General features: G+C 44.0%; 1 protein-coding gene across 1 annotated transcript in view; it reads right to left on the bottom strand.

Annotated features, from left to right (window-relative positions):
• The window catches only part of SPIDR (scaffold protein involved in DNA repair), a 290,555-nt gene extending 279,566 nt beyond the window's left edge, over positions 1–10,989 (bottom strand). The window contains exon 1 of the mRNA XM_040261173.1: positions 10,859–10,989. Within this exon, the coding sequence (XP_040117107.1) occupies positions 10,859–10,891 (33 nt within the window). The 5' untranslated portion in view covers positions 10,892–10,989. The remainder of the gene's footprint in view (positions 1–10,858) is intronic.
• Between the last annotated feature and the right edge of the window lie 9,700 nt (positions 10,990–20,689).

A 20,689-nucleotide genomic window follows, 5' to 3' on the forward strand; every position in this document is an offset into this window, starting at 1 on the left:
CAGAAAAGCTGTATTAAAAAAAAAAAAAAAAGATCTTAATGACCCAGATAACCATGATGGTGTGATCACTCACGTAGAGCCAGACATCATGGAGTACGAAGTTGGGTGGGCCTTAGGAAGCATCACTACGAACAAAGCTAGTGGAGATGGTAGAATTCCAGCTGGGCTGGAATTTAACACAGAAGTTAAATAAGCAGGGTGACAAAATACAGCCTTGACGTACTCCTTTCCCAATTTATAACCAGTCCATTGTTCCATGTCCGGTTCTGACTGTTGCTTCTTGCCTTGCATACAGATTTCTCAGGAGACAGGTCAGGTAGTCTGGTATTCCTGTCTCTTTAGGAATTTTCCACAGTTCGTTGTGATCCACACAGTCCAGATGTTAGTGTAATCAATGAAGCAGAAGTAGATATTTTTCTGGAATTCTCTTGCTTTTTCTATGATCCAACAGATGTTGGCAATTTGATCTCTGATTCCTCTGCCTTTTCTAAATCCAGCTTGAACATCTGGAAGTTCTCAGTTCATGTACTGTTGAAGCCTGGCTTGGAAAATTTTGAGCATTACTTTGCTAGTGTGTGAGATGAGTGCAATTGTGCGGTAGTTTGAACATTCTCTGGCACTGCCTTTCTTTGGGATTGGAATGAAAACTGACCTTTTCCAATCTGTGGCCACTGCTGAGTTTTCCAAATTTGGTGGCATATTGAGTGCAGCATTCTCAAGCATCATCTTTCAGGATTTGAAATGGCTCAGCTGGAATTCTATCACCTCCACTTGCTTTGTTCATAGTGATGCTTCCTAAGGCCCATCTGACTTCAGACTCCAGAATGTCTGGCTCTAGGTGAGTGATCACACCACTGTGGTTATTTAAGAGCTTTTTAAATAGTTCTTCTGTGTATTCTTGCCACCTTTTCTTAATATCTTCTTCTGTTAGGTCCATACCATTTCTGTCCTTTATTGTGCCCATCTTTGCATGAAATGTTCCCTTGGTATCTCTAATTTTCTTAAAAAGATCTCTAGTCTTTCCCATGCTATTGTTTTCCTCTATTTATTTGCATTGATCACTTATCTCTCCTTGCTATTCTTTGAAACTCTGCATTCAGATGGATACATCTTTCCTATACTCTTTTGCCTTTAGCTTCTTGGTACGTTTATACCCAAGATAAATGAAAACTTTCATCTTCACAAAAATTAGTACACAAACGATCACAGCAGCATTATTCTTGACCACCAAAATGTGTAAATACTGCAATATCCATCAAATGAATGGATTTAATGTTGTATACCTTCCAAAGAAAAAATATTAAATCACAAAGGGGAATGAAGTACTGATACATTCTACAACAATGGATGAACCTTGAAAACAGTAGGCTAAGCGTAAGAAGTTGATCTCAAGAGACCAAGTGTTATTCCATTTATACGAAATTTCCAGAGTAGGTAAATCTATACAGATGGAAGTTTGCTTAGTGGTTGCCAGGGGATGGGGAAGGAGAGAATGTGGAATGACTGCTAACAGCTGTGGAGTTTCTTTCTGGAGTGATGAAAATATTCTATAGTTAAAAATATATACACAACTCTGTGAATATACTAAAAAAAACCCCACTGAATTACATACTTTCAAAACATGTATTACCTATGAAATTGATACAATCATTCATACATTTAAGTGTAGTATCATAGAGCCACTCTAGAAAAGTTTGCTGATTTTTTATAAAATTAAACATCCAATTATGATATGAACCAGCAATTACACTCCTGGGCATTTATCTTAGAGAAATAAAACCCTACAAAAATCCATACAAAAGTGTTGACAGTAGCTTTATTCTAATAGCCAGAAACTGGAAACAGACCAGTCATGTTTCAACAGTAAAATGCTAAGTAAACTGCAGTACATCCATTTGAAGGACTACTACTCAGCAATAAAAATGACCAAACCGATATACACAACTTGGATAAGACTCTTATACTGAGTGGGGAAAAAAATAACAAAAATAATGTCAAAAGGTTATAAACTAAATTACTCTTTCCCTGTAATATTTTTGAAATGACAAAAAAATTAGATTAATGATTGTCAGGAGTTGGGGTGGGAGTTATTGGAAGGGAGTTGGTGTGATCAGAAAAGGAATATTTGTGCTGGTGCAACTGTTCAGTATCTTGACTGTGGTAGTTGATACATGAACCTACACATGTCACAAAATTGTACAGAACTAAATGCATCACCGACTCAATGAACATGAGTCTGAGTGAACTCCGGGAGTTGGTGATGGACAGGGAGGCCTGGCGTGCTGCGATTCATGGGGTCGCAAAGAGTCAGACGTGACTGAACTGAACTGAACATCTGATGCTCCAAATGAATATAAAGTACACAAACCAGGGGACAGATAAACTGAGATGAACATGAACTATTTAAAGAAAGTTCACCCTTAAAGCATGGGGTCACAAAGAGTCGGACACAACTCAGCAACTGACCTGAACTGAGCTGAAACAAACACACAATACATACACAGACACACATCTAGGGAGATTTGAATAAGGCAGTTGGATTGTATTCAGATCAATATATTGGTGGCGATACTGTACTACAGTTTTGCACAATGTCACCAATGGGGCAAACTGGATAAAGAATAAATGAGATCTCTGTTATGCTTTACAACTGTAAGTGCTTCTACAAATATCACAGTTTTAAAGACAGACTGCCTACAGGGTCAGGACTAAATGGAGAAAAGACTAGGGCAATGATTTCTAGTTTCCATGAGAAGTTTTTTCATACTACTTTATTTTATCTATGTATGCTTGATTTAAAAGAAAATATTTTTCTTCTACACAAGGGATGTATGTGAAGTACCTGCCATATGAAAAGTCTTCAGTGAATTTTAGTTCTCCTTTCCTTCCATGTTAAGGATAAGACAACTTGCAGACCAAGAAATCAGGACTAAGCAGCCTAATTCTAAGCAGAACTACTAGTAAGTCATCCAGTGGCATTACCAAGGGCTAAAACTGGAACCATAAGGTACACCCACCAAGATAACTGAGAGAATCTCTCACCATCACTGAACAACTTTAAAACTAAGCCCTCTTCCTATTCCTTGTTCAACAAGTTGAGTCAAGCAATCCCAGGGAAAGTTAAAGGCAAAACAGTAGAGGATTCACAATAGTATCTAAAAGATACTTTCATTATCATGGTGTTTTATTAATTGCTTTCATTATCACTAACAGTAATTGAACACTTATATGCTCAGTATATCATTTCATGCATTCTCATCATTTAACCCTCATACCAACCTTGCAAGGCAGGTATTACCCCCATTTTATAGACAAAGAAGCTACAACTTAGAAATGCTGGGTATATTGTGCTGGTTGGAGAGCTAGGACACAACATGTCAGGATTTTCTCCCATGTATGTCTAATTCCCAGAAATAAAGATTCTAGCCACTCCATATTATCTCACTTTAACAAAACTGTCCCTCATAAAGGTACATACCGGCATCTGGGCTTCTGATTGGGTTGAATACCTAGGAACTCACTGGGACTTCTGAGTCTCAAGCCCAATCACACTGTCATCACTAGCCTCCCGCGTCATGAAGACTCTTCTGCCACTCTGCACTCTGATGGTCAATGGCTTCAGAGGGGCCTTTCAAGTGTTAAGACTCCTCCCCTTCTACCAGTTCACTTTACCAGCCACCAACCCACAGGGCTACCATAAAAAGACCCCAAGAGAGAGCGGCCCTCTTCAAATTTTCTTATTACTCGTCCTTGATCAATGCTGGTAAACACTGTTTTCACTCTCTACTCCTCTTACACACACACACTTCCATATACACAAGTTCCACACTCAGGCTTGCCTTTACCTCTCCATGTCACCATCATAGCTCTGATCGTTTCATCTCCCCAAAGGGTAAAATGAGCCACCATGAAACTCAGCAGACCTTTCATCTACCAAGCTCTCCTTCTTCCCAACAGTCCCAGAGGAAAAATGCTCCTGTTACCCAAAGCTGACTCCTTTCAGTAATAAGACAGAAGCCAGGTCCTTACTTTCCCCTTGGCTCCTCCCCTCCTGCTTCAAAGAAGCCATGTTTCTCTTTCTTAAAAAAGGAAAAACTCTCTGAAATGACAGGTACACTTCATTTAATTAGTAATTACAATGTTATTCTTGCCTGGAGAATCCCATGGATGGAGGAGCCTAGTAGGCTACAGTCTATGGGGTCGCAAAGCGTCGGACATGACTGAGCGACTTCACTCACTCACTCGCTGACATTATACAAGAAGCATCAGAAATAAGGTTTTGTAATGAGGACCCAAAGGATTAGAGAAGGAGGGTATTATCAGAAAGATTTCTTTTATGATCTTACCAAGATACAGGTTTTCTTTCAGTGGGAAACAGAAGTGGGACACCCAAGACTGAGTCTGAGGGGCAAGAGGAACTGTGAGAGTGAGGGAAGGATCAGGAATTCTCAGGAGGCAAGCAACTGATAAAGGGTTTGAGGTCATTCGTGGCTACTTAGCAAGGAAAGACGACAAAGCATAAAGGGAATAAGAGTCATAGTACCTGAAAGGACAGTAAGGGCAACTAAGGCAAGAGAGAAGGAAGAAGTAAAATACTCTGCAACTGACTGCCCTAAGCTCTCCCTGGGCCTTAAGTTTCATGTATCTGTGTATCCTAACATCAGGTTAAGAAGCAACTAACTCTCCTCAAGCTTCCCATTTTTCATAGGTTCAACTTTTGAGTCAACACTGACCCCTCCCTCTTCATCTTTCAAGAGATTTCAGGTGCTTAAATCTCATCTTCCTTTTTTTTATCTGTCTACTCAGTCCTTTCCCAATACTATTTCCAATTTTACCATGTTAGTTCAGGCCCATATCAACTTTCATTTTAAAGAGTCCAGAAAGATTCATATATAGCTTGCTAAAAATTATAAAATTAGTTAGTTGGAGAGCTGAGGCTGGTACTGAAGTCTTCTGACCAGATTATTTCCCCAATCTGCAATACTTGCAGATCTTCATGACCCAGATAACCATGATGGGGTGGTTACTCACCTAGAGCTAGACATCCTGGAATATGAAGTCAAGCGGGCTTTAGGAAGCATCACTACGAACAAAGCTACTGGAGGTGATGGAATTCCAGCTGAGCTATTTCAAATCCTAAAAGATGATGCTGTGAAAGTGCTTCACTCAACATGCCAGCAAATCTGGAAAACTCAGCAGTGGCCACAGGACTGGAAAAACGTCACTTTTCATTCCAATCCCAAAGAAAAGCAATACCAAACAATGTTCAAACTACTGCACAACTGCAAACTCCCGCACAACTGCACTCATCTTCCACACTAGCAAAGTAATGCTCAAAAATCTCCAAGCAAGGCTTCAACAGTACATGAACCATGAACTTCCAGATGTTCAGCTGGATTTAGAAAAGGCAGAGGAACCAGAGATCACATTGCCAACATTCGCTGGATCATCAAAAAAGCAAGACAGTTCCAGAAAAACATCTACTTTTGCCTTGTTGACTACACCAAAGCCTTTGATTGTGTGAATCACAACAAACTGTAGAAAATTCTGAAAGAGATGGGAATACCAGAACACCTGACCTGCCTCTTGAGAAATCTGTATGCAAGTCAAGAAGCAACAGTTAGAACTGGACATGGAACAACAGACTGGTTCCAAATCAGGAAAGAAATACATCAAGGCTGTATATTGTCACCCTACTTGTTTAACTTATATGCAGAGTACACCAGGAGAAATGCTGGGCTGGATGAAGCACAAGCTGGAATCAAGAATGCCAGGAGAAATATCAATAACTTCAGATATGCAGATGACACCACCCTTACGACAGAAAGTGAAGAAGAACTAAAGAACCTCTTGATGAAAGTGAAAGAGAAGAATGAAAAAGTTGGCTTAAAACTCAACATTCAGAAAACTAAGATCATGGCATCCAGTCCCATCACTTCATGGCAGACAGAAGGGGAACAATGGAAACAGAGACAGACTTTATGTTTTGGGGCTCCAAAATCACTGCAGATGGTTACTGCAGCCATGAAATTAAAAAACGCCTGCTCCTTGGAAGAAATGCTATGACCAACCTATAGAGCATATTAAAAAGCAGAGACCTTACTTTACCAACGAAGGCCTGTCTAGTCAAAGCTATGATTTTTCCAGTGTCATGTATAGATGTGAGAGTTGGACTATAAAGAAAGCTAAGCACCAAAGAATTGATGCTTTTGCACTGTGGTGTTGGAGAAGACTCTTGAGAGTCCCTTGGACTACAAGGAGATCCAACCAGTCCATTCTAAAGGAGATTGGTCCTGGGTGTTCTTTGGAAGGACTGATGCTAAAGCTGAAACTCCAGTACTCTGGCCACCTAATGTGAAGAACCGACTCACTGGAAAAGACCCTGATGCTGGGAAAGATAGAAGATAGGATGAAGGGATGACAGAGCATGATATGGTTGAATGGCGTCACTGACACGATGGACATGAGCTTGAGTAAGCTCTGGGAGTTGGTGATGGACAGGGAAGCCTGGTGTGTTGCAGTCCATGGGGTCGCAAAGAGTCGGACACAATTGAGAGACGGGACTGACTGACTGCAGCCCAAAATAAAACTATTATGCAGCCAATAAGAAGTAAAACGATGCTTCAGCAGAGGAATGCGTGTGTGCTCACTCATGTCCTACTCTCTGCCACCTCATGCACTGCAGCCCACCAGGCTCCTCTGTCCATGGGATTCTCCAAGCAAGAATACTGGATTGGGTTGCCATTTCCTTCTCCAGAGGATCTTCATGACCCAGGGACTGACCCTGCATCTCTTCGGTCCCCTGCATTGGCAGGGGCATTCTTTACCACTAGTGCCACCTGGGAAGCACAGGAATTAGACATATTTAATTATACATAATTAAAGTGGTTCCTATGGGAAAGCATCTCAGAAGATGGAATGGGAGCATGCTACCTGTTACACACAAACACTCCATGCATAAAGTATTTACTCTGTACCCAACCTAGGGAGAAATGAAAAAAAAAAAAAAAATTCCTGGAGCAAAACTATCCTGATAGCCAGTCTCTAAGATAGCGTCCTATGATCCCCCACTTGTTGGTGTTCACAACCTCTACAGTTCCCTCTCACACTATCAGTTTGATCTATGTGATTAATAGAAAAGATGGTATGTCACTTCAGAAATTATGTTATTAAAGACACCAGGGTCTCTTAGAGAGAAAGCCAGTTGCCATGTCATGAGCTGCCTTATGGAAGTGGCAAGGAACTGACACTTGCCAAGGAGCACACGCGTGAGCTTAGAAATAGATTCTCCGGCTGTGATGACCCTTGACTCCAACTTGTGGGACACCGTGAACTAGAACCACACAGCTGAACCGTTCCCAATCCCTGACCTTCAGAAACTGTATGAGAAAATAAACATTTTTTAAGCTGCTTTGGTTTTGAGACAAATCTGTTATATGAACAATAGTTAATTAATACAACTTTAAAAAATTGATAAGGTCTTGAAAACTAATAGAATGACTAGGGGAAAAACTGAGTATCAGGTCAAAAACATGAGTATTTCTAAGTGAAGATGTAGTGTAATTGCCTGACATTAATCATTTGCTTGCCAAGTGGCATCCACTTTAAAAGTCTAACCCGAATAAAAGTATCCCTGCAGAACTGGCCACAGTGGCACGGTCAGCTCCTGGTCAGCTGTACTGCAAAACAACAAGGCAAGGAACTAGCCTGCCTCCACACATGAAGGTCCCGATTTCAAAAAGCCCTGGTAACCTAGATAAATGACTGTCTGAGTGACCCTACTTCTCCATTCCTGCACCCTAATCCCAGCTATTGCTTTAAACTAGCCAATGAAGAGAGAGCACACGAAATTCTAGACACCTAGCCCTCAGACCCTAATAAAAGCAAACCCAGGTGCACCCCCCTCTCTCCCTCTGTGTCTCTCTCTGCCTCTGACCTCACTGTGTAGCCCCTGGGTGTACCACGTACCCTTCAGGATCTGTGAGTAATGAATCTTGTTTCTTAGAGTCCCCTGATGGTTTCTGCTGAAGTGCATCCTGAGGTCATAATTAAAATGATTGGTTCAGCCACGAACCTGGGGCAGGGGGTGGGGGGGTTGGGGGAAGCCTTTGGAACACACCAGAGTAACCCTGGCCAGAGTTCTTCAACTGTTTCCACAGCCACTCACCTGTGTGCAGAGGGTTCGAGAAGAAAGAAATGAGAAAACTGTAGAAGAAGCCCCAGAGGAAACAGTATCAGATGTCTGTGCATTACCAAAGTAACCAGAATAAACCACAACCTAACAGCCAGAAAGTCACATTAAACATGACTTCCCAGTCCCATCAGACTAGTGACCTTTCTCCAAAGCGCCTTATAAACAGTTTCCTTTCACAGGGAGAACACCCCAAATTGGAGCCAAAGCTCCCCAGGCTGGAGGTCAAAAAGGCTCCGGTGGGGACTCTGATGTCAGGCTGTTCTGGGGAAATTGTTATTTGAGCACTTAATTTACAAATGAAAGTAGTGCCTATTAGAAAGTCAATCAACTTGTTCCCTACTGTCACAATTACCGGAGGCTACTGTAGGGGAAATCAGAATTGGACGCCTCAAGTTCAGGGGAGCCCCTGGGCCTGTTTATTATCAGAGTGTTCCTCTCCTTCTGATTGCCAGATTGTTTAATTGTGAGCCATTCAGGGGCCATTGCTCTTCTGATCTTAACATATCTGATATATGCCCCAAAGATCATTCCTTTGGGACAGATGAAATATTTCCCATTTTTATAAGCTTTATAACATCAAAACACAAAAGACGCATATAAATGCCAACAAAAATGGTATGAACAGATTCTAGCATCGATGCATACAGATGAATCGATTCCCAAATCAGGTAAATAAATTTAACCTACAAAACAAATGAACTAATTTCAACTAGGCTACCCACCCCTACAAGAACTAGGTCCCCAATGAACCAGTTCCAACTGAACCAATTCCCAAATCAGATAAAGAAATTCACCCTACTCAACAAATAAGCTAATTCAAACTAGGGTGGGCTTGCCCCACAAGAACTAGTTCCCCAGTGAACCGGTTCAGGGTAGCATCCAACACTTCCCTTCTCCAACAGCGTACCCCAACCAAATTGGCTTGTCCCATGAAGGAAAAGCCCAACTTGAGAGGAGAATACGTTCCCCGACACCAAAGCGACTTATCCTCCAAAATCGAGCCCATCGCTCTTAACACAAAAGAACACATAAAGCAAGTGGACCAACTGAACCCACTACCGAACTGGGTAGACTTACAGAGGGAAGGCAATCAAGGCTTCAGTGGACAGCGCGAGGTGTCAGGGGACAGTGGGAAAGAAGTAGAAGCTTCAGAGGACAGCGATCAGGAGGTGGCAACAAAAGTAACAGCTTCCAAAACAAAGGCTAGAAGTGGAGTTTTAATAAAGCATTTGGACAGTAACTCGAAGTAGAGGATTTATTTGGCAAAAACAGAACTATGTTCAGCAATGTGGAACTGAACATTATTTTTCATACCAAGTTAAAAGCACATTGTATTTCCTTCATGACCACTTGCCCAGTCCCCATCTCTTCGAGAGAGAAAAGCTTCATCTAAATTATTTCATCTGATTGATGACTGTCATTTATAACTTTATTGCTACTTCCGTCTTGGGTATTCCTTTGGAAAAGGTTTATGGATTCATTACATATTCTAATGTATTGTTTATAGATTATAAGATAATGTCAAGCATGTATCTGCTAATACTTAAGTTGACCTGTCTTTATACTTAGAAATGTCTCTTAATAGTAGGCTTCCCTGATGGCTCAGATGGTAAAAACTCTCCTGCAATGCAGGATCCCTAGGTCAGGAAGATGCCCTGGAGAAGGAAATGGCAACCCACTCCAGTAATCTTGCCTGGAGAATTCCATGAACAGAGGAGCCTGGCAGGCTACAGTCCATGGGGTTGCAAATAGTCGGGCATGACTGAGCAACTATCACTCATTCACACTACAAACAAAATCGAGTCCATCAGCTGGGGGCAGCTGGTGTTGCTTCAGGGAATCTTAAAGGAAAGAACCTCAGGACAGTCCTAGCAGCTGCTAGGGTCTTGCCCCAGTGTTCCTTGACCAGGGCCAGCTAGCCCCAATCAGCTAGGCCCCCGGCTGGCTTGCCAAATTGTTACTGAATCCTAGCTCTCTCTGCTCTCCAAACAGGTTGATGAATTCTAGAGAGGAGTTGTTGAGGAAAGGAAATACACTTTATTCGGAAAGCAGCTGAGGAGACGATCACAGGCCAGCTCCTCAAAATAACCATTTTTTCGGGGTCTGGATGCCAGGTTCTTTTATAGATCATTGATGGGTAGAGTTGAGGAAGCAAAGTAAAAAGGCCATTAATCTTGCACACATCTCCTAGAAAAGCAGGGATGTGTTAAATTTCTTCCTCCCTGCCATCTACAGGGAGACAGGGTTCTGAACAAAGGCACTTTAGTTAAGTCAGGTAGAGGGGCAGGATTCTCTGAGGCAAGGTATTAAGTATGATTATAATAACAAAAGCAACAAAAACCAAGTCACAGAAACAATTCCAACATGGAGTAAGAACTGACTTCTTTGCAACCGGGGCAGGAGAGGCATCGCAGCAGGGACGAAGGTCTCCCAGACCCCTGACACCGCTGTCATGGTTCGACCAGGCAGAAACCCTGAACACCAGCGAGGCTCATGCCATACCGCTGCCCCAAGGCAGCGACCCTCGCTCTCCACGAAGGCGGCCAGACGCAGGCGGCGTCCATTCCACAAACTTCCACCAGTCCAGAGACGACCACAGGCGCCCCGCGGGTCCCTCCAACATACGGAGACCAGGGAGACGGCGCCCACAAGCCCACAGCCTACCTTAGGGCCCCGAGACAGGCCCCCACGGGGCATCTCCGGACGCTACCCCTCCTCAAGGGTGCACCGCCCTCTGAAGGCACCGGAAGGCCGTGAGTCGCAGAACCAACTCGGCGCGCCGGGCCGCACCGCGTACTGCGATTGGCGGACTTTCGGGTAGGGGGTGGGGCTTCCTCGGACGCACCGCCCTACCGGCGCGAGCGTTGCGATTGGCAGATATTCCGGCTGGGGGCGGGGCTTCTCCGGCGCACCGCCCCCCAACTCCCGGCGCTCGCCTTGCCCTACATTTGAGATTAGCGCTGATGCTGGGAGGGATTGGGGGCAGAAGGAGAAGGGGACGACAGAGGATGAGGTGGTTGGATGGCATCACTGACTCGATGGACGTGAGTCTGAGTGAACTCCGGCAGTTGGTGATGGACAGGGAGGCCTGGCGTGCTGCGATTCATGGAGTAGCAAAGAGTCGGACACGATTGAGCGACTGAACTGAACTGAACTGAACTGAACTGATGCTCGTGGAGGGGCGTGGTTTTCCTGCTACTCGCGCCCCCTGGCGCTGATCTGAACCGTGGCGTCTGGGAACCCGCACGGGCAACAGCTCCGGGGACGGATTTTCTGCGCTGCGGCCCCAACCTGTGGCTAGGCCCGGATTAACGGAGCACGCGCAGCCTCGCGGTCGGCTCCGGGCCAAGAAGCTGCTGAAAAGCCCGCGCGGGGTTTTCCAAATAAAGCTCGTCCGGGGTGTGCTTTGTCAGGCAAGGACCGACATTAATAATAAGGACCGAAATTAAAAATAAATGATAACCCCAAGTGGGCTATGAATTCAGCAAGCGGTGCTTAGGGAATGGTTGTAGCCGTGGGTAGCCGGAGATAGGGGTCTTATTGCCCCATCTGCCAAGGCGGAGGCAGGGATGGGGTCGGGTTGGGGCTTAGTGTCCAAAGCAGTTTTCAAGTTTAGAGACGCCAGAATCCCCGGGGACCTGCTACAGCCCGTGACTGGGTCTCGGACTCGGAAGGTACGGACTGGGGCCGGAGAACTTGCATTTCTGACAGGTTCTCAGGTGATGTTGCTTCCATCCCGCGTCATTTTGAGAACCGCAGGCAGAGCCCTTCCTTAGACCCTGCACATGAGTTTGCTTAAGTGTTCCAACACTTGGAGGCAGAGATTTTAAAGGAAATGTAATGGGAAGGGGGGGTTGGAGCTGAGGAGAGACATAATTAGGTTACAAACTCACCGGGAAGGCTGTTGTCTAAATAAAGGTTTCTATTGTAGAAAAAAACGACAATAGTGACTTGAAAAGCGTCAGCCTGGGAAGGAGGAAAGGATTCCGATTTGTACCCTCACAACTGTGGAAAATTCTCAAAGAGATGGGAATACCAGACCACCTGACCTGCCTCTTTAGAAACCTATATGCAGGTCAGGAAGCAACAGTTAGAACTGGACATGGAACAACAGACTGGTTCCAAATAGGAAAAGGAGTACGTCCATTTAACTTATATACAGAGTACATCATGAGAAACCCTGGGCTGGAAGAAGCACAAGCTGGAATCAAGATTGCTGGGAGAAATATCAATAACCTCAGCTATGCAGATGACACCACCCTTATGGCAGAAAGTGAAGAGGAACTAAAAAGCCTCTTGATGAAAGTAAAAGAGGAGAGTGAAAAAGTTAGCTTAAAGCTCAACATTCAGAAAACTAAGATCATGGCACCTGGTCCCATCACTTCATGGGAAATAGATGGGGAAACAGTGTCAGACTTTATTTTTTGGGGCTCCAAAATCACTGCAGATGGTGATTGCAGCCATGAAATTAAAAGACGCTTGCTCCTTGGAAGAAAAGTCATGACCAACCTAGCTAGCATATTAAAAAGCAGAGACAGTGCTTTGCCAACAAAGGTTCATCTAGTCAAGGCTGTGGTTTTTCCAGTGGTCGTGTATGGTTGTGAAAGTTGGACTATAAAGAAAGCTGAGCACGAAGAATTGATGCTTTTGAACTGTGGTGTTGGAGAAGACTCTTGAGAGTCCCTTGGACTGCAAGGAGATCCAACCAGTCCATTCTAAAGGAGATCGGTCCTGGGTGTTCTTTGGAAGGAATGATGCTAAAGCTGAAACTCCAGTACTCTGGCCACCTCATGCGAAGAGTGGACTCATTGGAAAAGACTCTGATGCTGGGAGGGATTGGGGGCAGGAGGAGAAGGGGACGACAGAGGATGAGATGGCTGGATGGCATCACCGACTCAATGGACGTGAGTCTGAGTGAACTCCGGGAGTTGGTGATGGACAGGGAGGCCTGGCGTGCTGTGATTCATGGGGTTACAAAGAGTCAGACATGACTGTGCGACTGAACTGAACTGAACTTGGCGGGAGTGGAGTTTGGTTTTCTGCTCTAAAAGCACTTTCTCATGCCTCTGTAAGAATACCAATATTTTGCACTTGATCCATTTTCCATCTTTCCTACCTAGTCCCTATTCTTTCAACATATTGCATTTGAGTTTCACTCACTAAAGTACAAATGCTTTGTATAAAGATGTCCACACTGCGATTTTTGAAAAAGAAAGAAAGAAAGAAATGTCTTGGTAGACATTTCTACTGGGACTTCCCTGGTGGCTCAGCGGAAAGAATTCGCCTGCAACGCAGGAGAGCCAAGAGACACAGTTTTGATCCCTGGGTTGGGAAGATCACCTGGAGTAGGAAATATTAACCCGCTCCAGAATTCTTGCCTGGAGAATTCCATGAACAGAGCAGCCTGATAGGCTACAGTCTGTGAGGTCACAAAGAGCATGCACACACACACAGAGATATTGCTAATACTATTATTGTCAACACTTAGCATAAGATAAACTGGACTCTAAATGTAGCTAGTTTAGGATTTAGAATATTGGGCCTCTGACTGGGACACCACACAAATGGTTGCCTCAGTTAGGCCTAATGACACAGCTCAACAATCTCACTGTGTCTTTCTTGGCTCTCAACTTAAAAGTTGCAAACACACCGCTTCCTGATGCTTGAACTAAAGTCCCATTGCACTAACTTCTGGTCATTGTCACTTGAATGTCTGAGAGATTCTTTAACCTAAATTCTTCTCTTCCCAAAATAGCTTCCTTTTCAGAAATCTCCATCTCAGTGGTGGCACTGACATCCAGCCAGTAGCTCATGCTGTAACTGTCAGCCATACCAGCCTCTGACAGCTAAAGGATCATTGCCTCAATTTACCTCTATGTTTGTTTTGGAAGAATCTGATATTTGACAGATGCTTTGCAGCTGTGGTTTCAGAGGTATGTAGTGATCAACTGCTCCAAACTGGCTCTGACTTGACCACAGGAATGCATCTCTGCAGATGAGACTTGCTGCTGCTGCTGCTAAGTTGCTTCAGTCATGTCTGACTCTGTGCAACCCCATAGACGGTAGCCCACCAGGCTCCCCCGTCCCTGGGATTCTCCAAGCAAGAACACTGGAGTGGGTTGCCATTTCCTTCTCCAGTGCATGAAAGTGAAAAGTGAAAGTGAATTTGCTCAGTCGTGTCCGACCGTCAGCGACCCCATGGGCTGCAGCCTTCCAGGCTCCTCCATCCATGGGATTTTCCAGGCAAGAGTACTGGAGTGGGGTGCCATTGACTTGGAGGTGTCCAAAAGTTACCATTGCTTCATTACTACGTTAGATCTCCATCCAAGGACGGGGGTGGAGACTTGTACTCTGCTAGGCACAGTTCATGCTGCATGCAAGCCCTGGCCGCTCAACACACCACCCCCCGCCCCACCCCACCTGGCTGCCCTCGCAAATCTCCATCCCCTTCCTGGTTGGTGGTTTAGTCGCTAAGTCGTATCTGACTCTTGCAACCTCATGGACAGTAGCTTACCAGGCTTCTCTGTCCATGGGATCCTCCAGGCAAGAATACTGGAGAGGGTTGCTGTTTCCTTCTACAGAGGATTGTCCCGACCTAGGAATGGAACCTGGGTCTCCTGCACTGCAGGCAGATTCTTTACCAACTGAGCTATGAGGGAAGCCCTTCCTAGAACCCCACTAACAAGTCTGCCTCCTACCCCTTAAACTCTCTTCAGGTCAGTTCAGTCGCTCAGTTGTGTCTGACTCTGCAACCCCTTGGGCTGCAACACACCAGACCTCCCTGTCCATCACCAACCCCCTGAGTTTACTCAAACTCATGTCCATTGAGTCAGTGATGCCATCCAACCATCTCATACTCTGTCATCCCCTCCTCTCGCTTTCAATCTTTTCCAGCATCAGAATCTTTTCGAATGAGTCAGTTCTTCACATCAGATGGCCAAAGTATTGGAATTTCAGCTTCAGCATCAGTCCTTCCAATGAATATTCAGGACTGATTTCCTTCAGGATAGACTGATTGTATCTCCTTGCTCTCTAAGGGACTCTCAAGAGTCTTTTCCAACACCACAGTTCAAAGGCATCAATTCTTTGGCACTCAGCCTTCTTTACAGTCCAACTCTCACATTCATACATGACTACTGGAAAAACATTAGCTTTAACTATATGGTTAAAGTTATAACCATATAACTTATGCTGTCTAGGTTTGTCATAGCTTTTCAAGGAGCAAGCATCTTTTAATTTCATGGCTGCAGTCACTGCCGTGATTTTGGATCCTAATAAAATAAAATTCGTCTGTTTCGACTTTTTCCCCATCTATTTGCCATGGAGTGATGGGACTGGATACCATGATGTTCATTTTTTGAATGTTGAGTTTCAAGCCAGCTTTTTGGTCTCCTCTTTTCACCTTCATCAAGAGACTCTTTAGTTCCTCTTCACTTTCTGCCGTTAGAGTGGTATCACCTGCATATTTGAGGTGTTGATATTTCTCCTGGCGATCTTGTTTCCAGCATGTGATTCACCCAGTCTAGCATTTTGCATGGTGTACTCTGCATGTAAGTTAAATAAGCAGGGTGACAATATATAGCCTTATCAAAATCCTTTTCCAACTTTGAACCAGTCTGTTGTTCCATGTCTGCTTCTGTTGCTTCTTGACCTGCATAGAGGTTTCTGAGGAGACAGGTCAGGTGGTCTGTTATTCCCATCTTTTTAAGGATTTTCCACGGTTTGTTGTGATCCACACAAAGACTTTAGCATAGTCAATGAAGCAGAAGTGGATGTTTTTCTGGAATTACCTTGCTTTATCTATGATCCAGCGGGTGTTGGCAATTTGATCTCTGGTTCCTCTGCCTTTTCTAAATCCAGCTTGAATATCTGGAAGTTCTTGTTTCACATATTGTTGAAGCCTAGTTTGAAGGATTTTGAGCATAACTTTGCTAGCATGTGAAATGAATGGAACTATATGGTAATTTGAACATTCTTTGGCATTGCCCTTCTTTGGGGTTGGAATGAAAACTCATCTTTTCCAGTCCTGAGGCCACTCCTGAGTTTTCCAAATTTGCTGGCATATTGAGTGCCACACTTTCACAGCAACATCATTTAGGATTTGAAATAATTCAACTGGAATTCCATCACCTCCACCAGTTTTGTTCATAGTAATGCTTCCTAAGGCCCACTTGACTTCACATTCTGGGATGTCTGGCTCTAGCTGAGTGACAACACCATTGTGGTTATCCTGGACTTTTTTGGTATAGTTTTGTGTATTCTTGCCATCTCTTGTTAATCTCTTCTGCTTCTGTTACATCCTTACAATTTCTGTCTGTTATCATGCCCATTCTTGCATGAAATATTCCCGTGATATCTCTAATTTTCATGACGAAATCTCTAGTCTTTCCCATTTTTTGTTTTCCTGTTTTTCTTTGCATTGTCCACTTAGGAAGGCTCTCTTCTCTCTCCTTGCCATTTCCCGGATCTCTGCATTCAGTTGGGTGTATCTTTCCCTTTCTCCCTTGCCTTTTGCTTCTCTTCTTTTCTCAGCTATTTGCAAAGCCTTCTCAGACAACCACTTTGCCTTCTTGCATTCCTTTTTCTTGGGGATGGTTTTGATCACCACCTCCTGTACAATGTTACAAACCTCTGTCCATAGTTCTACAGGCACTCTGTCTACCAGGTCTAGTATCTTGAATCTATTCATCACCTCCACTGTATAATCATAAGAGGTTGATTTAGGTCATATCTGAATGGTCTAGTGATTTTTCCCTACTTTCTTCAATTTAAGCCTGAATGTTGCCATTTCCATGATACCTCAGTTGGTAAAGAATCCACCTGCAATGCAGGAGATCTGGGTTTAATCCCTGGGTTGGGAAGATCCCCTGGAGAAGGGAAAGGCTACCAACTCCAGTATTCTGGCCTGGAGAATGCCATGGATTGTATAGTCCATGGGGTCACAAAGAGTAGGACATGACTCTTCATTTGTTGCAATAAGGAGCTCATGATCTGAGCCACAGTCAACTCCAGGTCTTGTTTTTGCTGACTGAATAGAGGTTCTCCATCTTCAACTAGAAAGAATATTATCAATCTGATTTCAGTATTGCCTATCTCATGATGTCCATGTGTACAGTCATCACTTGTGTTGTTGGACAAGGGTATTCGCTATGACCAGGGTGTTCTCTTGACAAAACCCTGTTAGCCTTTACCCTCCTTCATTTTGGACTCGAAGGCCAAACTTGCCTGTTGCTCCAACTATCTCTTGACTTCCTACTTTTGCATTCCAATCCTCTATGAAGAAAAGGACACCTTTTTTTGGTGTTAGTTCTAGAAGGTGTTGTAGGTCTCGGAGTGAACTGAGGATGAGCTTGGTTCATTTCCAAGGCAAACCATTCAACATCACAGTAATCCAAGTCTATACCCCCTCCACTAATACCAAAGACGCTGAAGTTGACCAGTTCTATGAAGACCTGCAAGATCTTCTGGAACCAACCTGCTGGGGATCAGTAACAGAACCTGAGAACTATCACGAGCACGTTTGGCTCTCCTGTCAAAGCCCTGTCTGTCCTGTGTTGAGTCTCTCCACCCATCCTACTCCTCCATGGATGTATTTCAGGCCCCTGATTTATTTTGCCTAGTCTACTCAATGGCCTCATAAGCAATATCCCCTGGTCCACTCTTGCCCTCATCCGTGCACATATAAGCACACACAATCCATTCTCCACACAGATACCCAGGGATGTGTGTGCTCTTCACGGGAGCCTTACCTGCAATTATTGAATGTGCATGGGGCTTCAGAGTCTTTGCATTTGCTACTCCATTTCCTGAGAGGCTCTGGTCTCTGCCAAGCCAGTTTATATACAGCTCCTGAAAATTGTTGAAGCTGGGAGATCAGCACATGGAGGTTCACTGTAATATTCCTTGATATATTTGAAAATAATATTATTTTAATTTCAATTGAGATTTAAAAAAACAAGACAAAGTGAACTTGAACCTGTTCTCGGTTTCCTTGAATGCCTAGGAGGCTGAACCTCTCTATTCTCCATTTTCACAAACCCTATGCTCCTTTGATGATGTTATAATACTCATAACCTAAAAATTATCATCTGGATCCACCTATGTAAAGCAGTACCATTTCTGTCTTCTTGACCTTTATATCCATAGTACTTCACAGTTTCTTCCACATATAAAGCACTCAAAGAAATACTAGATATGAACGAATAAACGAACTAATAATTAGTAACTAAACTTGCCTAAGGGTACAAAGCTAGTAATGTTTAGAATTAGACTCGAATGTGACACCTAGGTCTATGTTCGCTACATTATGCCATTCATAACGCAGTGTAATTATGAGGAATTTACAATTGAACCAACAGACATTAACCCTTACACTCAAACTGCCCTGGACTCTAACCTTTTTCCTGAGCCTTAACTAATCCTGAACCTAAACATCACTGATATTCACCCTCACTCTAATGCTGACCCTAACACATACCCTGAATCTCACCCTCACCCACACTTACCATAACCCTGAACTGATCACAATACTCTCTTTACCCAGAGCTTGACACCGACCCTGAACCTGACACTGAAACTAACCCTACCTTGACCTGTGACCCTGACCCTCCTAAGATAGTAACTGCAGCCATCAGTATGACTCTCTCCCTAACACCCACCACTGACCACGATGACCCAGATCTTCATGTGACCCTACCCTCACTCCAGCACCGACCCACACCTAAACTGGACCCTCATGTCACCCAGCCCTAATCCTGAACCTAACCCTTGGCCTTATTGTAATCCTAATGTTCAGGAGTACGTCAAGGCTGTATTTTGTCACCCTGCTTATTTAACTTAGATGCGGAGTACATCGTTCGAAATGCCCGGCTGGATGAAGCACAAGCTGGAATCAAGATTGCCAGGAGAAATATCAACAACTTCAGATATGCAGATGACACACTTATGGCAGAAAGCGAAGAAGAACCAAAGAGCCTCTTGATGAAAGTGAAGAAGGTGAAAAAGTTAGCTTAAAACTCAACATTCAGAAAACTAAGATCATGGCACCTGGTCCCATCACTTCATGGGAAATAGATGGGGAAACAGTGGAAACAGTGAGAAACTTTATTATTTTTTTGGCTCCAAAATCACTGCAGATGGTAACTGCAGCCATGAAGTTAAAAGATGCTTGCTCTTTGGAAGGAAAGTTATGACCAACCTAGACAGCATATTAAAAAGCAGAGACATTACTTTGCCAACAAAGGTCTGTCTAGTCAAAGCTACAGTTTTTCCAGTAGTCATGTATGGATGTGAGTGTTGGACTATAAAGAAAGCTGAGTGCCAAAAAATTGATGCTTTTGAACTGTGGTGTTGGAGAAAACTCTTGAGAGTCCCTTGGACAGCAAGGAGATCCAACCAGTCCATCCTAAAGGAAATCAGTCCTCAATATTCACTGGAAGGACTGATGCTGAAGCTGAAACTCCAATACTTTGGCTACCTGATGCAAAGAACTGACTCATTGGAAAAGACCCTGATGCTGGGAAAGATTGAAGGCGGGAGGAAAAGGGGACGATAAAGGATGAGATGGTTGGATGGCATCACCGACTCGATGGACATGAGTTTGAGTAGGCTCTGGGAGTTGGTGATGGACAGGAAACCCTGGCAAGCTGTAGTCCATGGGGTTGCAGAGTTGGACATGACTGAGCAACTGAACTGTACTGAACTGAATGTTCATACATGCTATTTCTTACTCTCAGCTATACCTTGAAGCTAACCTAAGCCTGTATGAGACTTGACCTTGAGTCTGACCCTAAATGTTCCTGACCTTGACCCTATGCTGGCTTGAATAGTAGTCCCCCAAACATGTATCTAAGTTCTAATACCAGTACTTGTGAATGTAACCTTACTTGGAAATAGGGCCTTTGCAGAATTAAGGACCTCAAGATGAGATACGCTGAACACCGTTGCATTGTGGGTGGAGCATGTACTAGTTTGTTTAGTGGTATATGTTGAAACATGGAAAAGGAGAAAGCACGGGTATGGAGGAAGTGCACATGAAGACAGAGGCAGAGACTGGAGTGATGCCATCACAAGCCCAGGAACGGCAAGGGGACCAGAAACTGCAAGAGACCAAGGAGGCTCCTCCCCTGGAGCATTTGGAGAGGGTATGGCCCCGCCCACACCTAGGTTTCAGACTTCTGACATCCACAACTGTGAGAGAATACACTTCTTTTGGTTTAAGCTAACTAGTTTGTGTCAATTTGTTACACAGACCTAAGAACTAATACACACCCTCATTCACCATAAGTGAATCTAACATCTACCACGGCCGAGCCTTCTCCCTTGTTGTGGTTCAGTTGCTCAGTCGTGTCCTATTCTTTGCCACCCCATGGACTGCAGCATGCCAGGCTTCCCTGGCCCCCACTATCTCTCGGAGTTTGCTCAAACTCATGTCCATTGAGTCAATGATGCCATCACCGTTATACCCACCCTAACATAAAACTGACCTCAATCCTC

This window comes from Oryx dammah, unplaced genomic scaffold (assembly GCF_014754425.2).
Source record: "Oryx dammah isolate SB20612 unplaced genomic scaffold, SCBI_Odam_1.1 HiC_scaffold_19, whole genome shotgun sequence".
Classification (NCBI taxonomy): domain Eukaryota; kingdom Metazoa; phylum Chordata; class Mammalia; order Artiodactyla; family Bovidae; genus Oryx; species Oryx dammah.